The 19,528-nt window shown below is 39.8% G+C and overlaps 1 protein-coding gene across 2 annotated transcripts in view; it reads left to right on the plus strand.

Moving 5' to 3' along the window:
- grk4 (G protein-coupled receptor kinase 4) overlaps positions 1-19,528 on the plus strand; it is a 70,914-nt gene that overhangs the window by 48,313 nt on the left and 3,073 nt on the right. The window contains exons 6-15 of one of the 2 annotated variants that reach the window (XM_061829456.1): positions 2,688-2,780; positions 5,835-5,898; positions 6,104-6,244; positions 9,602-9,792; positions 11,447-11,484; positions 11,826-11,915; positions 12,151-12,359; positions 14,035-14,172; positions 16,592-16,729; positions 19,287-19,464. In XM_061829456.1, the coding sequence (XP_061685440.1) occupies positions 2,688-2,780; positions 5,835-5,898; positions 6,104-6,244; positions 9,602-9,792; positions 11,447-11,484; positions 11,826-11,915; positions 12,151-12,359; positions 14,035-14,172; positions 16,592-16,729; positions 19,287-19,463 (1,279 nt within the window). In that variant the 3' untranslated portion in view covers position 19,464. The remainder of the gene's footprint in view (positions 1-2,687; positions 2,781-5,834; positions 5,899-6,103; positions 6,245-9,601; positions 9,793-11,446; positions 11,485-11,825; positions 11,916-12,150; positions 12,360-14,034; positions 14,173-16,591; positions 16,730-19,286; positions 19,465-19,528) is intronic. The other variant, XM_061829455.1, reaches the window with a different exon arrangement.

A 19,528-nucleotide genomic window follows, 5' to 3' on the forward strand; every position in this document is an offset into this window, starting at 1 on the left:
GTTGCAGAGGCATGTCAACCAGGACACTGTCACAACATCCAGAGTCTTTAGGAACTCTAGGCGAAATCATCCATCTCTGGGGCCATAAGTAGCCCACAGTAAAATCTTTGAGATTCATTGATGTCATTGCAGTTCTGCTGATTATTAATTTATTGATAATCTTGTATAATATACTGTACATATCACCAAATTTCTTGCTTGAATATCATACACCAAATCATCTTCAACTGCAAAATGAAGACACAGTGGAGTAGAAAAAATAAATGCATGCTATGGGAGCCACATTCGGTTTTTTTCCCCCCCAAACATGCACACAATACTGCTTGAAAGCTTGCATATGTTGTAAATATAAATGCTGATAGGCATCTTAACATCTGGTTCAAAATATAACGTGATTAGAAGAATCAGAAGATCATCAAAGGAAAGGAAACAAACCAAAAAAATAATAAATACAATGACAAGTTTTAATGATCGTAATAAGAGGGTAGAAAAAGAGTCCAGTGGAGAAACGTGAATATAATAATAATAATATAATGAACATTGTGAAACAAACTTGTTAGTATTACCAAAACTGTAGTAAAGCACCACCATTCATTTCTTTCACTATCATTGCTATTTATACTCCCTTGTGGAACTTGGACTTTAATACGTAATTCTTTTTTTTTTTTTTTTTGGCCCCCTGAGGGAAAGTCCAAAGGGAAGCATTGTGCTGCACGTGGAAACATGACATTTTCCCAACCGGCTCCAGACCAGAAAGTTTTGGTTAACTCGTGTTTTCCTGCATTGCTGTGGAACTTTTTGTCATACCAAGTTCAAATGGGTATGCTTGCCCATATTGCCCATATTAACATGTCTGCTCTCCCCCCCCCCCCCTTTTCTTTTTCCTGCTTGGCCTTCTTCAAACAATAGCTATATTGTAGTTGTTTATTTCTGCTCCCAGTGGTGTCTGTCAGGGATTGGGCACCAAGCCAGCCTCAGTTTGACTCCTCCTTCTCAAGTATCTGTGAACAATTTTATCTTCCATAATAGTCGCATTTATTGATCTGAGCTGGGAGATGGGATTTTATTGTGGAAGAAAACTCTTGCAACCGACAAAATTGTATTTGAGTGAAACAGCATATCACCACTTTAACAACACTTTCTAATGACCAGTATCAGTCCCAGTTTTAAGAGACAAAATATTTCTCTTCTGCAATATGACTTAAGATCCCTCATAAAAAGAGCCTGGGTGCTTAGACCCCTCTCTCATTGGCTAGGAGAATAATCGGTGATCTGATGGCGACCCGAGTCTGCACTGGTTTTGGCAAAATCTCTGTGATGTCTCGTGGAATTTCTTGTATACTACCCGGGTAGCTAGGGAGTCAAGATTTAATTAGAGGCCTCTTAGCGGCAACTCTATATCCTCACTATAAAGAAAAAGTTTAATGTAGCTTGACACAAAACTGCAATCGCCATGAGAATATATGTGGAAATCTCTCCTTATGACCACGTCAACCACTGAGAATGTCAGAATGATCACCCCAAAATGTAGGACTACAGGGATGTTGAGTTTTTTTGTAGCATTTAAAAACAACTTAGCTTAGCATCTCACATAACTGCAGCAATCATTACCAAAATTTATGTGGCCACATGTCCGCACTTCAACCTTTGAAAATATCAGAGCAGTCGCCTCTACATTTTAGATTTCATTGACGTTAAAAGCATTTTCTCCATTAGAGGACTATCCCTGCTCCACCAGCGGAGCACAGCGCACACAAAGCACATACAAACAAACACACGTGTCATATAGGATATTAGCCAGGTGAATTGGTTGACACATCGTCTGGTGACATCTCCCAGACGTCTCCCTGGTGAGAGCGCAAGCAATATTTTGTTGTCGCGATCTCGGAATCACCACGACAGCTCAGCGTCGGTTTCAGTCTCTGCCATGTCTCCGCCACTGGCATTGACACCGTTTAAGCATATTTAACTTGGTTCTTTGATTACGTTGTATTTGCTTTTACTAAGCATGTAATGCTACTTTTTGGGAAACTCTGCCCCTATTTTGTGTTCAGCCAAGATCAACCTGCATTTCCTGATCATCTGTAGTGATTAAATAACTCAGTGTGCAGAGGAAAGTCTTGCTGGCATGTGTGAGCATGTTTCTCAACATATTTTTAGAAGAGACCAGCAGGAGCCTCAGATGGTTTGAATAAATATATATATTTTTTCTAGTGTGTCCTTTATTCTGTCAAAGTGCTTAGTTATTTTATTCACTTTTCATTCATGTTTTTAGAACTGATAAATGATGTAAAAAGCAGCATGTGAGCCGCCACGCACACTTTTGGAATGAGAAACAATTAGGGTTTGCTTGATCCCGTTGGAATTTTAGTCACCATGCATTTAAAGCAGCTGAAGACATCGCACACAAGCCAGGTGTTCAGGGTCAAGTCAACTTAGTGACAGTTGACACTTTCAAAAAAATTTCATTTTGTCACTTTTTCCATCACTACAGAGAGGAAGCAAATTTGCTGAATCTTTTAAATTAGACGTAGATGGGATTTTTTTTTTCAAGTATTTTCTTTTAGTCATTGTCTGTTACTGTCAGTCATATTCATTATATTGTATTACTTTTTTTCTGGCTGCAACTGCTCTGTCACATTCTTCCTAAATATATAAAGTGATGAAAAAAATGTGTCTCTCCGCAGAATAGTTCGTGATTATCTAAGTGGCACACCATTTTCCTCCTACCAGGAGTCCATGTACTTCTCTCGCTTCCTTCAGTGGAAATGGTTGGAAAGGTAAGACGTTAGTGTGGTTGAGTCTCCTTTGATACAGTAAAATGTTGCATTGATGTTTCCACAGCATCAGAACTGTGGCTTCATATGTTTGTGATGTTGGAGAAACAACATCGATATCCTTTATAGACTAAGCGTATGTTCAAAATTTTAACAATTTTAACCAGAAATGGCAATTTCTTCACAGACTGCATTTAAATGCTAAGGCACCATCAGCAGAGTATGCCTTTAGAGCTTTTAGAGATTTACTTTTCATGGGAAAGGTGTTGTTTTTTTCTTCTCTATGGTCCACTCCTGGTGGTTGAAGTGTTCAGAGCTAAAGCAGAGTACAAACAGAACAGCCAAAGTCAACTCAATGTATCATCGGACCTACCACCTGATGGAACCAGTGAGCATTACAGCACAACCTGGTGGAACCATTCGGCATTACAGACAAGGTCTAATGAATGTAGTCATAATTTCATGATTTGGGTGATTCTGTACCAGTCTTTGATGGGCCAGATTGAAATGGTCAATGGGCTAGATGTGGCCCGTGGGCCGTAGTTTGCCCACCCCTGCTCTAGAGACTTTGTGAAATAAAATGGAACCTCCTTCCTACAAGCTGCTTGACTTTAAATTATAAATTACCGTATTTTTCGGACTATAAGTCGCAGTTTTTTTCATAGTTTGGTCGGGGGTGCGACTTACTCTCCAGAGCAACTTATCTGTGAAATTATTAACACATTATTACATCCATCCGTCCATTTTCCGAGTTGTTTATCAATTATTTTCACACCGACAACTGTAAGAGGGCGGTCTAAGCCTGTGTATCTGTAACTTATAACAACTGAGAAGCACTGAGCAAGAATGCCATTGAAGAGAAAATCATATTCTGCAGATATTTTTAAATAACGTTACGATTTTGCTAACCAATGATGACAAAAGTACTTCTTCCCATGAATGTGACTTGTCATATGTTGTTAGATTAAGCTTCATGCAGACGTTGAGACTTCCATCCGTTTATCGTGAACGTAATACAATTTGATTTGCCATCAAGATCGTGCTACGGTGAACGGTTCTTGCCGACAAAGGCATGTCTTTTATTCATTCGATTATCTTGTTTTTATGCGAAGTTGGCAAAATGTTTATTGGCAACATCGAGGATGAATACTTTGGCATACTCCCCATCTGTGAATGTAGACACACAGCAGAACCTTCTCTCTCTACAAAGGCTGTCCATTCTTGTTGAAAACTTCGGTCCTCCTCATATTTTTTTCTTTGAGCGTCCTTTGTCAAAAGCGTTTCCATAATTATATAGTTGTTCCTACACGATCGGCGTTCGACCTGAAGCCTGTGGACTATGGCAATTGCACTGTGACAAACTGTCTCTGTGTCATTTCCGTTGCCTGCCGCTCCAAACTACCACAACCCCAACTAGGACAAACCTTCTCTGCGTCATTTGCGTTGCCTGCACGACAGAAATCACATGTACTGCGTGTCGTTCTGAGAGCTCCGCGAGCCATAAACAACCACCAAAAGAGCCAGATATGGCTCGCGAGCCATTGGTTGCCGACCCCCGCTGTGGGAGCAGTGGATGACCGATGGAGAGCACAGCTTCCGGGTGAATCCCCTATCCAATTTTCCGGGAAGTCATTGGATGGCTCGACAAAGTATGGGCTTCTGTGACAACCAAAACCATCCTGTTCGGATTCAAAAAGGCTGGAACAGGCTAGTTGTAACTGCTATTGACGAGTCTGACGTAAGCGACGTAGAAGAGGAAGTGGCGCGTCGTCTACATCTGCAGTTGGCGGACTTATGTAGAAGTGACACTGAGGATGAAGATTTCATTGGATTTTAGTTACTCGGTATTTGGAGTGACACGGATGGTTTTGGTGAACTTCTTAGTATGTTATTTATGGTATCGTTATCAGAATAACTCTTAATATGTTATGTTAACATACCAGGCACGTCATTGGCAAACTCAAGACGGGCCTTGACATGTGCTGGTTTAAGTAGGGGAACCTTCTGTGCGATGCATGATTTCAAACCATGACGTCTTAGTGTATTACCAACAGTCACCTTGGAAACGGTGGTCCCAGCTCTTTTCAGGTCATTGAGCAAGTCCTGTCATGTAGTCCTAGGCTGATTCCTCACATTTCTAAGGAACACTGAGACACCACAAGGTGATATCTTGCATGGGGCTCCTCTCCAATTGAGATTGACCGTCATGTTTAGCTTCTTCCATTTTCAAATGATTGCTCTAACAGTGGACCTTTTTTCACCAAGCTGGTTGGTCTTTGAGGGTCAGAGTTCTAGCTGATAGACAGGTGTTCAAATACTTATTTGCAGCTATATCACACAAATAAATCATTAAAAAATCATACATTGTGGTTTCTGGATTTTTCTTTTTCGATTATCTCTCTCACTGTGGACATGCACCTACGATGAAAATTTCAGACCCCTCCATGATTTGCAATGTAGCAGGGTATTCAAATACTTATTTTCTTCACTGTAGTAGTCAGGTATACAATAAAACACCATCAAATTCATAGTTGTAATCACAGATGAGTTGTAATGGACGCACCTCACCAGTTGAACTCAGAAAATATGGAATATTTTGGAACTGATGTTTTTGCTGAGAAGTGTAATGGCTCACCCACTCATTTTGCACATTTTATTTCTTAAGTTTGAAGCTGTTGAGAGGGAGCACAGCAAAGGAAGCGCTGTTATTACACATTTGTGATGAACAGTTGCCCTCGGATGGAAGCCGACTGTAGTTTGACATTTTCACAGTAAATATACTGTAAATGCTTTTTTCAAAACTAACGGTAGTAACTTTTCGGTCTTGGATCTAGATCTTGCACCCAAACACAAATGTGGCGATTGTCGTTGTATGTTCTGTGTGATGAATGCTTAATAATGAACAATGATTTGCATAATGGCCGGGAACTGACGTAGTGTGAATTAATATTCAATTAGAGGTTTGTTCAGTGTTCAGCTTCACGTGTTCTGAACTGAATTACTCATCACTTGTTTTATTACAATTTATCTTATGTCATTCTTCTTTTTCCATTCCAGGCAACCAGTAACCAAAAATACCTTCAGACATTACAGAGTACTGGGAAAAGGTGGATTTGGCGAGGTGAGTGTCAGATAAAGACCAAACTATATATTTAAGGCTGCATTGGTACTCTTGAAATGTATCCCATTTTAAGTAACCTTATGGGTTAAAGCGACAACTTCCATGAGTTAATACAATTGATGTTGGAAAGTCCTATATTATGATGTTAATTTCCATTGGCTCCTCCAATTGTTTGTTCATGTCTCTTTGCCACTTGTTATTCCAGGTTTGTGCCTGCCAAGTGCGCGCCACCGGTAAGATGTACGCCTGTAAAAAGCTGGAAAAGAAACGAGTGAAGAAAAGAAAAGGTGAAGCAATGGCACTAAACGAAAAACGAATTTTAGAAAAAGTTAACAGTAGTTTTGTAGTAAGTACTACTTTTTTCTTATTCAATCTTCATAACATTGTTTTCTGTGTGTGTGTGTGTGTGTGTGCGTGTGTGCGCGTGTGTGTGTGTGTATGTATAAAACCATTTGTGGGTGTAAATGTGACAAAAGGCATGTTTGCAAAACTTACCAATCAGTTATTAAGGACAGTGCTGTGTTCCTTTTAGTCCTTACCTGTCAATGTGCTTCTCATGTCCAGTGGGAAGATAGGTCATTGGATTAAAAAAACAAAAAAAAACAATGTACCAGTGAAATTAAATCTCATGCCATATGATAATTTCAACAGCTGCAGGTAATACTGGTCAGCAATCTTAGCAATTATTTTTCTGTAAATTGTGCTAATGAGCATTTTGCAAACAAGTCAACTTTTATTGTATTTGAAGCACTCTGCTTATAAAAGGTTCTTGCATTTTGGTAGGAATGATGTTATGTTATATTGTTATATGGCATTGAAGTGCAAATCAATTAAAAGTATTTCTGTGGGAAATAACACTTTTCAAGACTCATAGAAGTCTTACTGGGACATTTTTTAAAAGACTTAACTAAGACTCAAATGTCTACACTATAATGCCTAAATATAGAAGCAGATAGTTACTATCTGGGGGCTACTGCAGCACTGCATGTTTCCTTTCCTAAGAAACAAGGTTTGTGCCTTGTTGCAATGACATTGAGGCTGTGATGGAGTTTGGTAGCACTCACACTGCAGCATGTAGAAGAAAGCAGTTCAGTGTCCTTCTTTTGAGTATGTGCATTACAACACCCCATCCCCTCCAAAAAATGAGTAACCTGCCACTGTAGCGCCATCCCTAAAGCGCTTCATAGTGTTGTTGCATTTGGCTGAATTTCCAATGGAGGCATTCTATAAACTACTGAGCCACAGTCCAAAGCCAGTCCTGAGTTTTGGCTGCCACTTGAATAGCGAGTTTAAACACTTTTAGTGAGTCATCAAGCTTTGCGTTTTTTATGTGCTGGCCCAAAACGCGAAGGGGCAGGAATGTGAAGCTGCTCGTTTTTAACATAAGGGGACCTCTGAAAACTACACTTAATTTTGTATTTTAATTTTCAGTGTCAGTTGTCCTTTTGCAGCATCTCATACTTATTATACCGGCAAAGCAGTGTGCTGAACAAGATATCTGTGAATTTTGCAAATTTCCTTTCTCCTTCTTTCTTCTGTACAAATGTACACTAGGTAAACATGCAACACATTTCAACCTTGATGATATCCAATATTTGTAGTGGTAAAACCCGGCTTGTGTGGTTCTTTGCATTTCTGAGCTCAGACACTTAAGGTGTAAAAGCAGGAAATCAAAATGAGTGTTATTTTTTCCAAAATGAAGACAAGATTTTTTTTTTTTTTTTTTTTTACCCCAAGTGTCTTTTTATTTCTACTGGAACATACCAAGATGTCCAAATGGGATTAAAAACAAAGTTAATTTCTATTTTGTGTCAAATGACCCAAGTATGTATGTCCATGGGATGACAGAATGTGAGGGCTTATTGTCAACCCTCACATGGATGCTCTGCAGCAGGGCCTCTTCATGGTCTACATTTGAAACTTAATAGTTTTTTTAGTTGTTGTACTGTGATGATGGGTAAGCTATGTTCGGGGTCTTGCTTGAATGAGTCATGATGTTCACACTCTGGCACACATGCAAGAATTTTTTTTTTTCCCGACCTTAACTCTTCAAGCCTGTGTCACCTGGGATTGACATGATTCTTTCTGTGCGTGAGTGTGCGCACATGTTTGTGTGTGTGTGTGTGTGTGTATGTGTGTGTGTGTGTGTGTGTGTGTGTGTTCATTCCCTGTGCTGCAGGCAGAACTGATGACTCGTCCTATATCACTCTATCTACAAGAGCTGCTCTGTTGCCTAGCAACACTGACCAAACAGCAGTTGGAAGGAGAAGAGTCAAGTGCTCTCCGAAACCCCTCATAGCTCTCTCGTGTTCTTTGTCTTTCTGATCAGTGCTCTCTATTAGTCAGTAGATATTGTTACCTTATGTTTTCACATTTTAACCGAGCCACATGTTGTCGTGTGCATGCGTGAATTACGGAACATTGTTAGCTTTGGCTCCCATCGCCATCAGTTAAGCAAAGAGCCACTCACCTCACTTGCTCGGTTGTCACTTTTGTCAATTACTAAACTCAAAGACAAGACTATCGGAAAAGCAAACTTGCCTTTGTCAAATATTCATTTGTACAATAACTGGGGTAAAAAGTTGCCTTTAAATCAGATGATATTGTCAAGTAGAACTCTTTTGGTTGTCAAATTTTCATTTGACAAAGTATGTTAGGTTTAAGGACACAATTCTGCCAACATAAACAGTGGGGTCAGTTGTCAAAGACTGGTAGTGTCTTGTTTATTCTGCTTTCTCCCTTGCAGTGCTCTGTGTGTTGGGGATGCACATGATATCACACAGGAATTTTCCCACACCCTCTTGTGGACGGTTACTTACTACGTAGTGCAAAGGCCGATGGGATTCCTCCCAGTCGGAGTAACATCCTGCTTGTACAGCACTGATACACGCATTCAACAGACATACTCAATCCCCTGCATGTCATTGACCTCAAGGAAGAGACGGGAAGGTTGGTGGGAATTATGAAGGGAAAAGTGAGTTTAAAAAAAAGAAAGGCCCAAAGATATGAGGCTACTGTTGGAAAAGCATCATCTGAGTAAAAACTCAATCTAGATCTTGATTTTTAAACTTTATTGATGTGTTTAGACAACCTCTAAATCAGGTTGTTACTCAATCATGGGTTGGGATCCATCTTTTAATTCCCCGACAGCTAATTCCTCATTTTAGACAGCCTTCTATTTAGTGGGTATACTTTGGGAAAGACCGCTTTCTGTACCATCATGACCAATGCGCTAAGCAACGTCCAAATGTTAGTTAGAGATTCATGTGGAAAGAGTCCATCAAAAACATTGGAAAGAACTTGATCCCAATTATCAACCAGGCCCTCTCAGGATAAAAGAAGGGAAAAATATCATAACCCATATTTTCTTCCATTTCTGCCTTGTTAGTGTTGTGGCTAGTTGTTTCAATCCTAAACAGAGATGTGCTCTACTACTGGCATGTGGGTGTTTTCAGTAGTTCAATATAAATTACTTTTCTGGCAAAAACAAAACAAAACCTTGAAATGTCTACATTACCCATTGTAAACCATATGCTGTGCTGTATGTTGACATAAATGGAATGAAACTGTTCAGCTCCTGGTCTCTTACCTCGTCTCTTCCTTCTATCTCTTCCACCTCTATGTGCCCCATTTGTAACCCCTTTCTTCTCGTCTCATCCCACTCCCTCCTTGCTGCCTCTACCCCAATTTACCTCTTTACCAGGTTAGTTTAGCATATGCCTATGAGACCAAGGATGCCCTGTGCCTGGTGTTGACGATAATGAACGGTGGTGACTTGAAATTCCACATCTACAACATGGGCAACTCTGGCTTTGATGAGCAGAGAGCAATCTTTTATGCTGCTGAGATCTGCTGTGGCCTTGAGGACCTGCACCGTGAGAGAATAGTTTACAGGTTAGCAAAGATCAACATGGGAGTTAACTTAATGAAATATTGTCATTCTTATATCTCATTCATGATGACAAGCGGCAGACTCTGGCACGCTCTGACGTTGTTCCACCACAATAGTAGTAACAATATCAATAGTTAAATAAATCACAAAATATATATATGAGCGTGCTATGGGGATGCCATTAGGATTCCAGGAGGAACTTTAACACCCTGTGATGCTGCATTCAACAACTTACGAGTTTATAAACATTCCCGGGTGTCTTGGTTATGGTCCCTCGCATTCATAAGTCAAAACGCACAAAGGCTAACGAATAACAGTACACTTAACATACACTTGTAATGTTGTTGAAATAGCTGGGATTTGAGTGGTCGGTTCTGTCTCATGAAAATGAGAACACTGTTCATCCCACACGCTTTTACTAGACCAATGAGCTTTCCGTTACCATGATAGGTGCGGAGCATGGGCCTTGCGACTAGGCAGCGTTTGCCAATTCAGTGACTGTCGACTAGTGACAGATTAGAAACACTCTGACACCCTCCAGAGAAGGACTCGTTCACCCCTCCGCATCCCAATAGCAAGCCAATATCATTCGCATGAAGGCAGTGTGACCTCTTTAAACGTTTTCCAAAACTGCAACTTAGCAGCAGACACATTGCAAAACACACATGTAGTGCGTCCCATCCCCATGTTTACAACTTTACTGAACATTCGTGTATGGGCCACTTATTAGAAGTTAATGCTACCTAATGTGTGCTAATATTGCAGCTTTGCTGACCTTATGGCTTTAACATAATGGAATTTCTAGGTAGTCCAGGGGCTGGTTCTTGGCCATTCTGTATCCCTGCCCAACATTGGTGATAAGTAATAGGTGGAGCAAACTGCAAAATATTTAACTGCACTGTAAAATAACAATGAAAATTGTGAAAAAAAATCACAGACATTTTTTTTAAATGTGCAGTGAAGGTTGGAAAATATCTACTTGGTTGTTTACAGTATTTCACATTTGATAGGTGAACATGCACTCCAGATACTCAGCTATTTGTACAAAAGCAATTAAAAAGTCACTCTTCTGTGATGTCCTGTTTTCATATTGTTAAATAACATCCATTTCAAAATGGGTGCTTGCCAAACGATAGTGTTATGACGATGCAATTGCCGTTATCTCAGATTTGGGATGATATTTTTAACAGAAAGCATTTGTTACAGAATGAGGATATTGATTGTCATCTCACAGGAAAATTCTACAGATCCATAATTATTAATATACTGTACTATAAACAATTTTACAACAGTGCACATGAAATTAAACAATATTATATATTAATCCAAGAGTTGCATTGAGTTTACTGGTCATTTATTTTATCATAGTTAACACTTTGGTTCGCCGCTACCATTGGGCACAAGCAAATCTTCTTGCGCGTTCTTTTTTGTTAGCTTTCGCCACTTTTTTTTTTCATTTCTTCTGGGTTGGCAAACTGTAGGCATCGAAACTGGGAATTGATGTTTTCATTTTTTTTTTAATTTCAACGATTCTGCCATGGTTCCAATCTCTTTTCGATTCTCGATGCCCAACCCCAATATTATATACAGTATATTATATATTACAGCTTTTGCAACTGAGATATTCTACAATTGTCTATTCTTGTCTTTTACTAGGGATTTGAAACCTGAAAACATCCTTTTGGATGATCGTGGTATGTCAATCTTTTCTTTCAAATTAGATCTGTTTGTTGGAATGGAGCTTGGCAAGAGAGAGTCATTTGCATGCTGTTGTTGTCTAGAATGAGCCAATAAGAGGGACTAAATAAATCAACAATCCCTGAGTTCAATGTATTTTGTGCAAACGGGACAGCATAGAGTATTCAGTGTTTTACAGGTTTAAGAAAGCAACTGTAGATAATAGCTCTCGCTTTGCTGTGGGTTATCGCTGTGCTGCCCTTATGAAATCTGTGTTAAAGATTATAACATATGGAGCATTGTCATGGTTCTTTGAAAGCCTAAACAGCTGTTAAATAACTGTACACACGTTCTTTAGGTCACATCCGCATTTCAGACTTGGGTCTTGCTGTACAAATTCCTGAAGGAGAGACGATACGAGGGAGAGTAGGCACCGTTGGATATATGGGTATGAAGTGGACTTTTTGTTGAACACAGTTGTGCCCTGTCTGTGGATAGGTTTCCAATGACGTCACCACCATCCTTAGACCAATCGGATGGGAAAAAACTTCACGCTTCACCTATCTGTGTTCTCTGACCACTATGACACACAAGATGGCGTAATTGGTGACCTATCCATAGGCCTGACGCCTACCACTGTCAAAATACTGAATTCCATCTTTTCTTCTTCCCTCCTCCCTCAGCTCCTGAGGTGATCCAGAATGAGAGTTACACCTTCAGTCCAGACTGGTGGGGTCTGGGCTGTCTCATCTTTGAGATGATCCAAGGCCAGTCACCCTTTCGCAAGCGCAAAGAACGTGTCAAGCGGGAGGAGGTGGACAGACGAGTGCGTGAGGATCAGGAGGAGTACTCTGATAAGTTCTCTGAAGAAGCAAAAGATATCTGCCGACAGGTGAGCTTGAATGGATCAAATTTAGTTGTATGTCGCTTGGTTAAAAACAGAAGGACTCCTCATCTTGAGCAAAATAACTTAAGTTCATTACACTGGATAAGTGGTATGATGGCTGGTATTTCCTTTGTCATCGATATATATTAATTTTGTTAGTGCAGCTTTTTCCTTATTTGTGGCTTATATTCAAGGTCCTGGCAACACAGGTTTTTATAAAAAAATATATATAAATAAAAAAATTTGGTGGGCGTGGGGTTATGGCCATTCATTTTTAGGGAGTATTCCCGTTATATCAAGTAATTCAGAACAGTATGGTATATGCTGCATTTTGGGGAAAATCGTGGAGGCCACCAAAATAATATACACTATCACTGCTTGGCACCTTTCTTCATTCTTATGCTATATGTACAGGAGGCTACATAGAGTCACACACATCACATTAGTGTAATTTGGTCAGAAGATAATTGCACAATAGGGTGCTAGAACACTAAGTGTAATTTGAACAAAGCTCATGTTCTTTTAATAAACACCCGCACACAAAGAGCTGAAGACACACAGCCAGATAGCCTTCATTGTTGCCCTTTGTCTACGAAGCTGAATTCAGTCCACCTGACCCTTTTGTGATATCACACTGCCACCCGCCCCCGCACGTCATGTGGTGTCAACACATTTTACATTATAGTTTATTGTTAGAAACCAAACTGTGACAAACTGAACTGAATTGAAATTGCTTGTGAGAAATTGTGCTTTTTTATAGCTGTTCAATTGATTAAAATTAGGAAACAATATATTTTTTAACACAAACCCACTCATCTGTGCACCAAGAGCAACTGAGCTTATCTGTTTCAGAACCAGAGCGGATGAGACGTTTATTTGTGTCCTGCTGTGGAACATTCTGACCTGAGGTTCAAAAGATTAGAAGACTCCCCAGGGGGAGGATGAGTGGGGAGAGCAAGAAGAAGAAAGGTTTCTCTACAAAAAATAAAGTGGAGTAGAAAGCTAGGGAATGGGGAAGGAGTCAAGATAAAGATGAGCTTTTTGAATAAGTATAATTAGCCTTTTTTTTTTGGGTCTGTTTTCACTTTTAATATGGTTGTTTTCATATGTTGTCAGAAGCAATGAGATAAATTAGTTGGCATCCTAATTCATTTACGTTTGAAATAAACACTGCAATGTTAAAATAAAGTAATGTTAAAATAATACGTGGCTATGACCTCAACCGAAAGTAGTTTAGAGCAAAAAATGACAGGGAAATTGGGGGAGAGTGGTGCACTGACAACTGGGGGGGGGGGGGTAAACAGGAGAGTTATGGCGAAAAAGTGAGCACGCCACTAACAGCACTCATCCACTTCACAAAGCCTTCGCTGTAGGTGGTGTGGAGGGAATATTATCCACAAGCTCTCAAAGAAACAGCAGCAGTGTGTTCTAATTCTAGCCATGATTGTTGTTGCATTAACTCCAAACGACTGGATTACTGTATGTTACTGATGGTCTTTATTTCATTGTCTGCAGTCAGATAAAGAAGAGGGTTATAGTACATGGCAGCCATTTGCTCTGCATGTACAGTATGTGTTTTAGAATGAAACATAAAATTGAGCACTCCTCCACTTCCTTGTACTTTTTACATTTTTGGATAAGCCCTCACAATGATGATTTTGTTTTGTCTCCATCTTGCTAGCTGCTGGCTAAAGATCCCAAGAGTCGTCTTGGTTGTGAGGGTCGTGGTGCCATAGAGGTCAAGCAGCACTCTATCTTCCGGAACATCAACTTTAAACGATTAGAGGCAAACATGCTTGAACCTCCTTTTAGCCCTGATGTAAGAACACCACACACAAACACACCATCCCAGGAAAGTATAAACCCCCACACAAAGCCACAAGTCATTTTACCCAATCATTCCTGTACTTCATTCTCAAGCTATTGAAAATAGCTTTCTGAGTGGTGAGAAACAAGTCTTGGATGTGTTATTAAATCCAAATTTGAAATTCACTTGAATAAAATAAAAGCGACCCCCCCCCCTTATTTATATAATGAAAGAAATGCTTACAGAATACAAACCCAGTCGAGCTCTGAGATCGAGCAAACATGGTGAAGCAGCATTTAGCTATTATGCTGCACACAAATGGAATAAGTTGCCAACAGAGGTGAGGCCAGCCCCAAGTGTGAATGTTTTTAACCCATTTATAGGCAGGGTGGCAATTTTTTGTCTTATTGAGATAAAAGTCTCCTAACAGGCCACAATCAAGGAAATAACACTCCTTTTATCTTTTATGGTTAAGTTATATGATAACTTTACTAATTTACAATCTCGTCCCAAAAATTTAACTACTAACTTTGACCAATGAGTTATCCTCTCCTGATACCAAATTATGGCTTCAGATTAAAACACTTAAATATTTTGATCTACTGAAGGATATAATGCGTGAAAATCATGATGTCCAAAAAATGGGACGCTGCCCACGAATGGGTTAAATCCAGGTTGATGCTTTTTAGAGTATATCCACTTTTTAATTACTTGCACTGTATGTGGTTTTAATTGTCGCTTTTTTAAACATATATATTTTGTTTGCCATTTTAATTGTTTGTATCCAGTTTCAAATGTTTTATCTCTTTGTTTTCAAATGCTTTTAATCATGTAAAGCACACTGAGTTACATCGTGTATGAAATACATTTACCTATAGAAATGTTTACAAGTAATCACTGCAAGCGGGACTACTCGGTAATGAGCAGTTGAAGGCTTCTCTTCTCCCAGAGAATGGTTTCCTTTTAAGTGTCAAGACTGACCGAGAGCGTGGAACTGTCCTCAGAGGTTAAAGCTAGTGCTGTACTCAAGACAACACAATCCAACATCAAGACTTACCCAAGACCGGATATCACCAAGACAAAACCAAGACTTTCAGGAGTCTAGACCAAGTCTTGAACAAAACCAAAACTGAAACAAATCCAGACATGACAATATCAAGACCATAAAAATCTATTTTAATTTGATTGTCAGGTGTTACTTGCAGTCAATGTTAGCTTACTTGTTTTCGTCAGAGACGCCGCCTAAAGTTCGCCTTTGTCCCCTCCAGTTTAGCAACTTGAAGACCACAAAATTCGCACACTTAAGTGTTTTCTTTTGCATGTTGTTTTTGAAGTCTTTGTGGTTGAGAAAGCCAAATTGAATTACTGTTGAGTTAGTGGACAGATGGGCTTTCCCACCATACCAAACTTTGAGGGAACTATCCTAGCTCGCCTGGTGGCTTGATTTCCCCTGGGTCCTCACTGAAAAAAACTACCACAGTACGAAAGGTTTCCCTGGATTATTGAGTTCCTCCTGGTGGGTAGGGTATTCCGTAAGCTACCAGGAACTTTTTGAGGGGGTGGCCTGTGGTGACAAACTGATTGATTGACAGACCACTGTCGGCATTTAGTTTTTGATTCAAAGAGCCGCCATAATGTTTATGTTTACGTTTCCCATCGTGCAAGAAAAGGAAATGGAGCCTGGCTTTTTGTGTTTCTGTACATTGACATTGCAATATTTGCAGTGTACAGTGAATCAGTTCTCAATTCCCTCACCTGGATAAAGGGTTAGGTTTTAAAGGTATCAAAATATATTTCAAATTAAGATTAAGACACACAAACAAACCACATGGACCACCGAAACCTTTCGCAAATTTCCTGGGCTATTTGGTGGAAAAGCCCTCATTTTCCTCCGTGCTGTCCTAGCTCAGTTTCGTACTGATGTCTCCCACCTTTCACTTCAATTTGTGTGCCAGCGGGGGAAATGGGAGGGGGGGGGGGTGTCCCTCAGTCCCAAACTGTGAAGGTTCCAGTCGTCATGGGGATGGTACAGGGTTAGTAACTTGAAAGTACAGTATTTCTGACAATTACATTGATGAAGTTGGATACGTATTTACAGATCATTGCTGGTCTTAATCGGTCTCAACAGAAAATCCAGAGACCAGCCAGTCCAAGACCGAGACAGACATTTGAGAGTCGAATCTGACATTTAAGAGTCGAATCTGACATTTAAGAGTTTACTCTCAAGTGATACAACTAGTGAAATCAATATTTACCAGTAGCGACTGGTTATCTGCTACTATATTTGTTATACTGGTTCGTAGTTGAGGCAAGTTGAGTGAGGAATGAGATTCCACTTTGTTGATTTTGGTCTTATGTGGTTTTCATTAACGTCCACAGCTTTCCATTTCACTGTATGTTCCGGGTCTTCCCTGTATTTTTTTTATGTTAGCCTCGGGCTGTGTACTGCAAAGACGTCCTCGACATCGAGCAGTTCTCCACTGTCAAAGGTGTGAACCTTGACCCCACTGATGACGACTTCTACCACAAGTTTGTCACAGGGAGTGTCTCCATCCCGTGGCAGAATGAGGTAACTACAGGATTTGGGTACTGGGATGATGTCATTGTTCCTGCAGATCACACAGTCCAGTCCAGTCCAGTACAGTAAAGTATGGTACAGTTAAGTACAGTAGAATTCGTACTATCCTTGCATCAGTGAAGGATAGAATGTTAGATTTACGCCAACCAGCCATGTCATTATGACTACTTGAACAATACCGTATAAGGATAATCAATGTAAGTGCTTTATGAAATATGGTGCTTTTAAAAGATAATGTTCCGTTTCACTCTGTCAGAGAGGTTTTATTGAATAACAGGTTAATTACTGTAGTTAAAGTTTGCAGTGGTGTTGAACTGTGGTACATTATACTGAGATCTTCCTAATAATTTGATCTGCTCTCTGAATTGTGATAACCAGACTATTGAACACACAGCCCAGATGATGATCCAGAACAGTTCTACACCACCGTAAACGACAACCACAATAATAAATATATTGTTAGATGAATACATCTCTAATGACACCTCTTCTTTCAAATGTGCATTTACTTTTCATGCTACTCATTTCTTGCACTGGTACTATTTTTTTTTTCTTTTAGAATGTGTTTTATGGCACTTTAAAATAAACAGATTCATCTCATTCTGTCAATCAAAATGAACCATTGTTACCTTTGTAAAGCGCAACATTTGTTACAGCTCTTGTGCTGGTTGTCGTTAATCAGTGACAATAGTGACCAAGCTTTCTTGTAAACAGGCCTTTCCAAAATGTTTCTCATGTCCTCTAGTAATAGTTTTATCTGTAGATATACCACCAAGTATGACCACCAAACGGTACCATTTCAAAATCGTTTTACCTATCACTTAAAAATAGCTTACTGCTTTGATTGTGAAAAACCGCATCAAAATGGCATGTGTACATCTACAAGCAGTGCTAGGCTCGGTATAACCTCTACTAAGTACCTAACGCTAAACTGCTCTCCGACAGACAAAGCTTGTCTCTTATGGCTATATCAAACTAAAGGATTTTATCCCCAGTATTGGCCCTTATTAGCTATTGCAGCCAATTTCCCAGATCAGGCCTGACAATTTGTTGAGAACGACAAACCTTCTCGTAGTGTGACACAATCCACAACCAACAATTTGATCCAACAATAGCCCCTACAACACCAAAATGAACTGTCTAGTATGTTTGGAGGGGAAAAGGGGGGTATCTTCCGTGTAGTGTAACATGTCGTTGACAAATCTCCGACAGTGCACCTCAACACCGACCAAATAGGATTGCGTATTGTGACCGGCACTTTGCATCCCTATTGTCAACCTACTTGGTCACATTTTTTCCTCCAACACAATACAATACATTAGCGTGATCCGTTGTTGTTATTGGCGCCATGGTAACGGGCGTATCGGGTCATTTTGATCAATGACACATTTTATGGTCATGCCTCTTCGGCAGTGTTTGATTTGACAAGATAAAAGCGATCGGAGTACACGTCATGTAGCGTTGCCAGTGCCTGCCTGAAACACAGCAGGATTTTTGGCAATAGTCTGACGTCGTGCAATCGTGATAAACCGAATTTGTCTGATCCAGTCGTGAGTTGAGATGCTCACTTCAACATACTTCCTTGACACCAGTTCATATTTAGACTGGGCTATGGGGCGTTTTGTGGCATTTTGGGGTATTTCAGAACAAGTAAAAAAAAAAAAAATGTTTTTTTTTTTTTTAGGAAGAAAGATTCCACTGAAGATAAAACGGTTCCAATCTCGGCTCCAGTCTTACTGTGTGAATGTGAGTGTGAATGGTTGTTTGTCTGTGTGGGCCTTGCAATTTGCTTGGGGGGGGGGGGGGTGTACGCCGCCTCATACCATCTCCCATGCGACCCTCTTAAGGACAAGCTCTGTTGCAAATGAATGCGTGCATGTGGTCAGTATACTGTATCCGTCAGTATATATCAATTTCTATCATTGTGATCATTCAGTGAGTACTAAACATGCATAATTTACTCAGTGTCCATTAGTCTTCCTTGATAGAGCTTCCCCTGCTGATCAGAGCACAACCTTGTTTTTGGTACCCAATAAAACCAATCATTTCTGCTCGTTAATGCTGTTTGGATGGGAAATCATTTTTTTTCACTTTTATTGCTGTGATGGTGATAGCATCAGCTGTTTAAATAATTTGACACTGTTTCTGTGTGACGTAATATAAACAATGTTTTAGCTAACTTAATAGAAATTAAGATGACATAACGAATCGCAAGCATTCTGTGGTCTTTTTTTTCTTGATGTGGCAATTTATTACAAAATGAAGACAAGCATTATTAGAGAAATGAGAAATTTTGTCTTCATCTTAGTACCTTAATGAATAAATAAAGGTAAGAGAACGTGTACAAACCTTATTTTTAATGGGCAAAACAATAGGCTGAAAGAAGCATGGTTCCATTCCCTGTCGTTGTAGTCACCAGACACCTTCCACAGCTTTTGGCACTTAAAAAAAAAGAAAAAAAAAGTGTACAGAACCAAATCCTGTTTCTTGGTGACAACTTTGATTATGTCTGGTTCATTAAAAAAAAACGTCCTTTCTCCCTACATAGATGATTGAAATGGAGTGTTTCAAGGAAATCAATGTCTATGAGACTGATGGGACATTGTGTCCAGACCTGGACATGAACCGGCCTAACCCTCCACCAAAGAGAGGCTTCTTCTACCGCTTGTTTAGAAGAGAGGCAAGTGCTAATGCTCCGGCAACTCTCCGAGGGGGTGGGGGCTAAGGTACTTCCTTTCTTTCTGCTTTCCCTTCTTAGCCCTATCAAAAATCAATTAAATGTGACTCCTG

Source organism: Syngnathoides biaculeatus, chromosome 9 (assembly GCF_019802595.1).
Source record: "Syngnathoides biaculeatus isolate LvHL_M chromosome 9, ASM1980259v1, whole genome shotgun sequence".
In the NCBI taxonomy this organism is placed as follows: domain Eukaryota; kingdom Metazoa; phylum Chordata; class Actinopteri; order Syngnathiformes; family Syngnathidae; genus Syngnathoides; species Syngnathoides biaculeatus.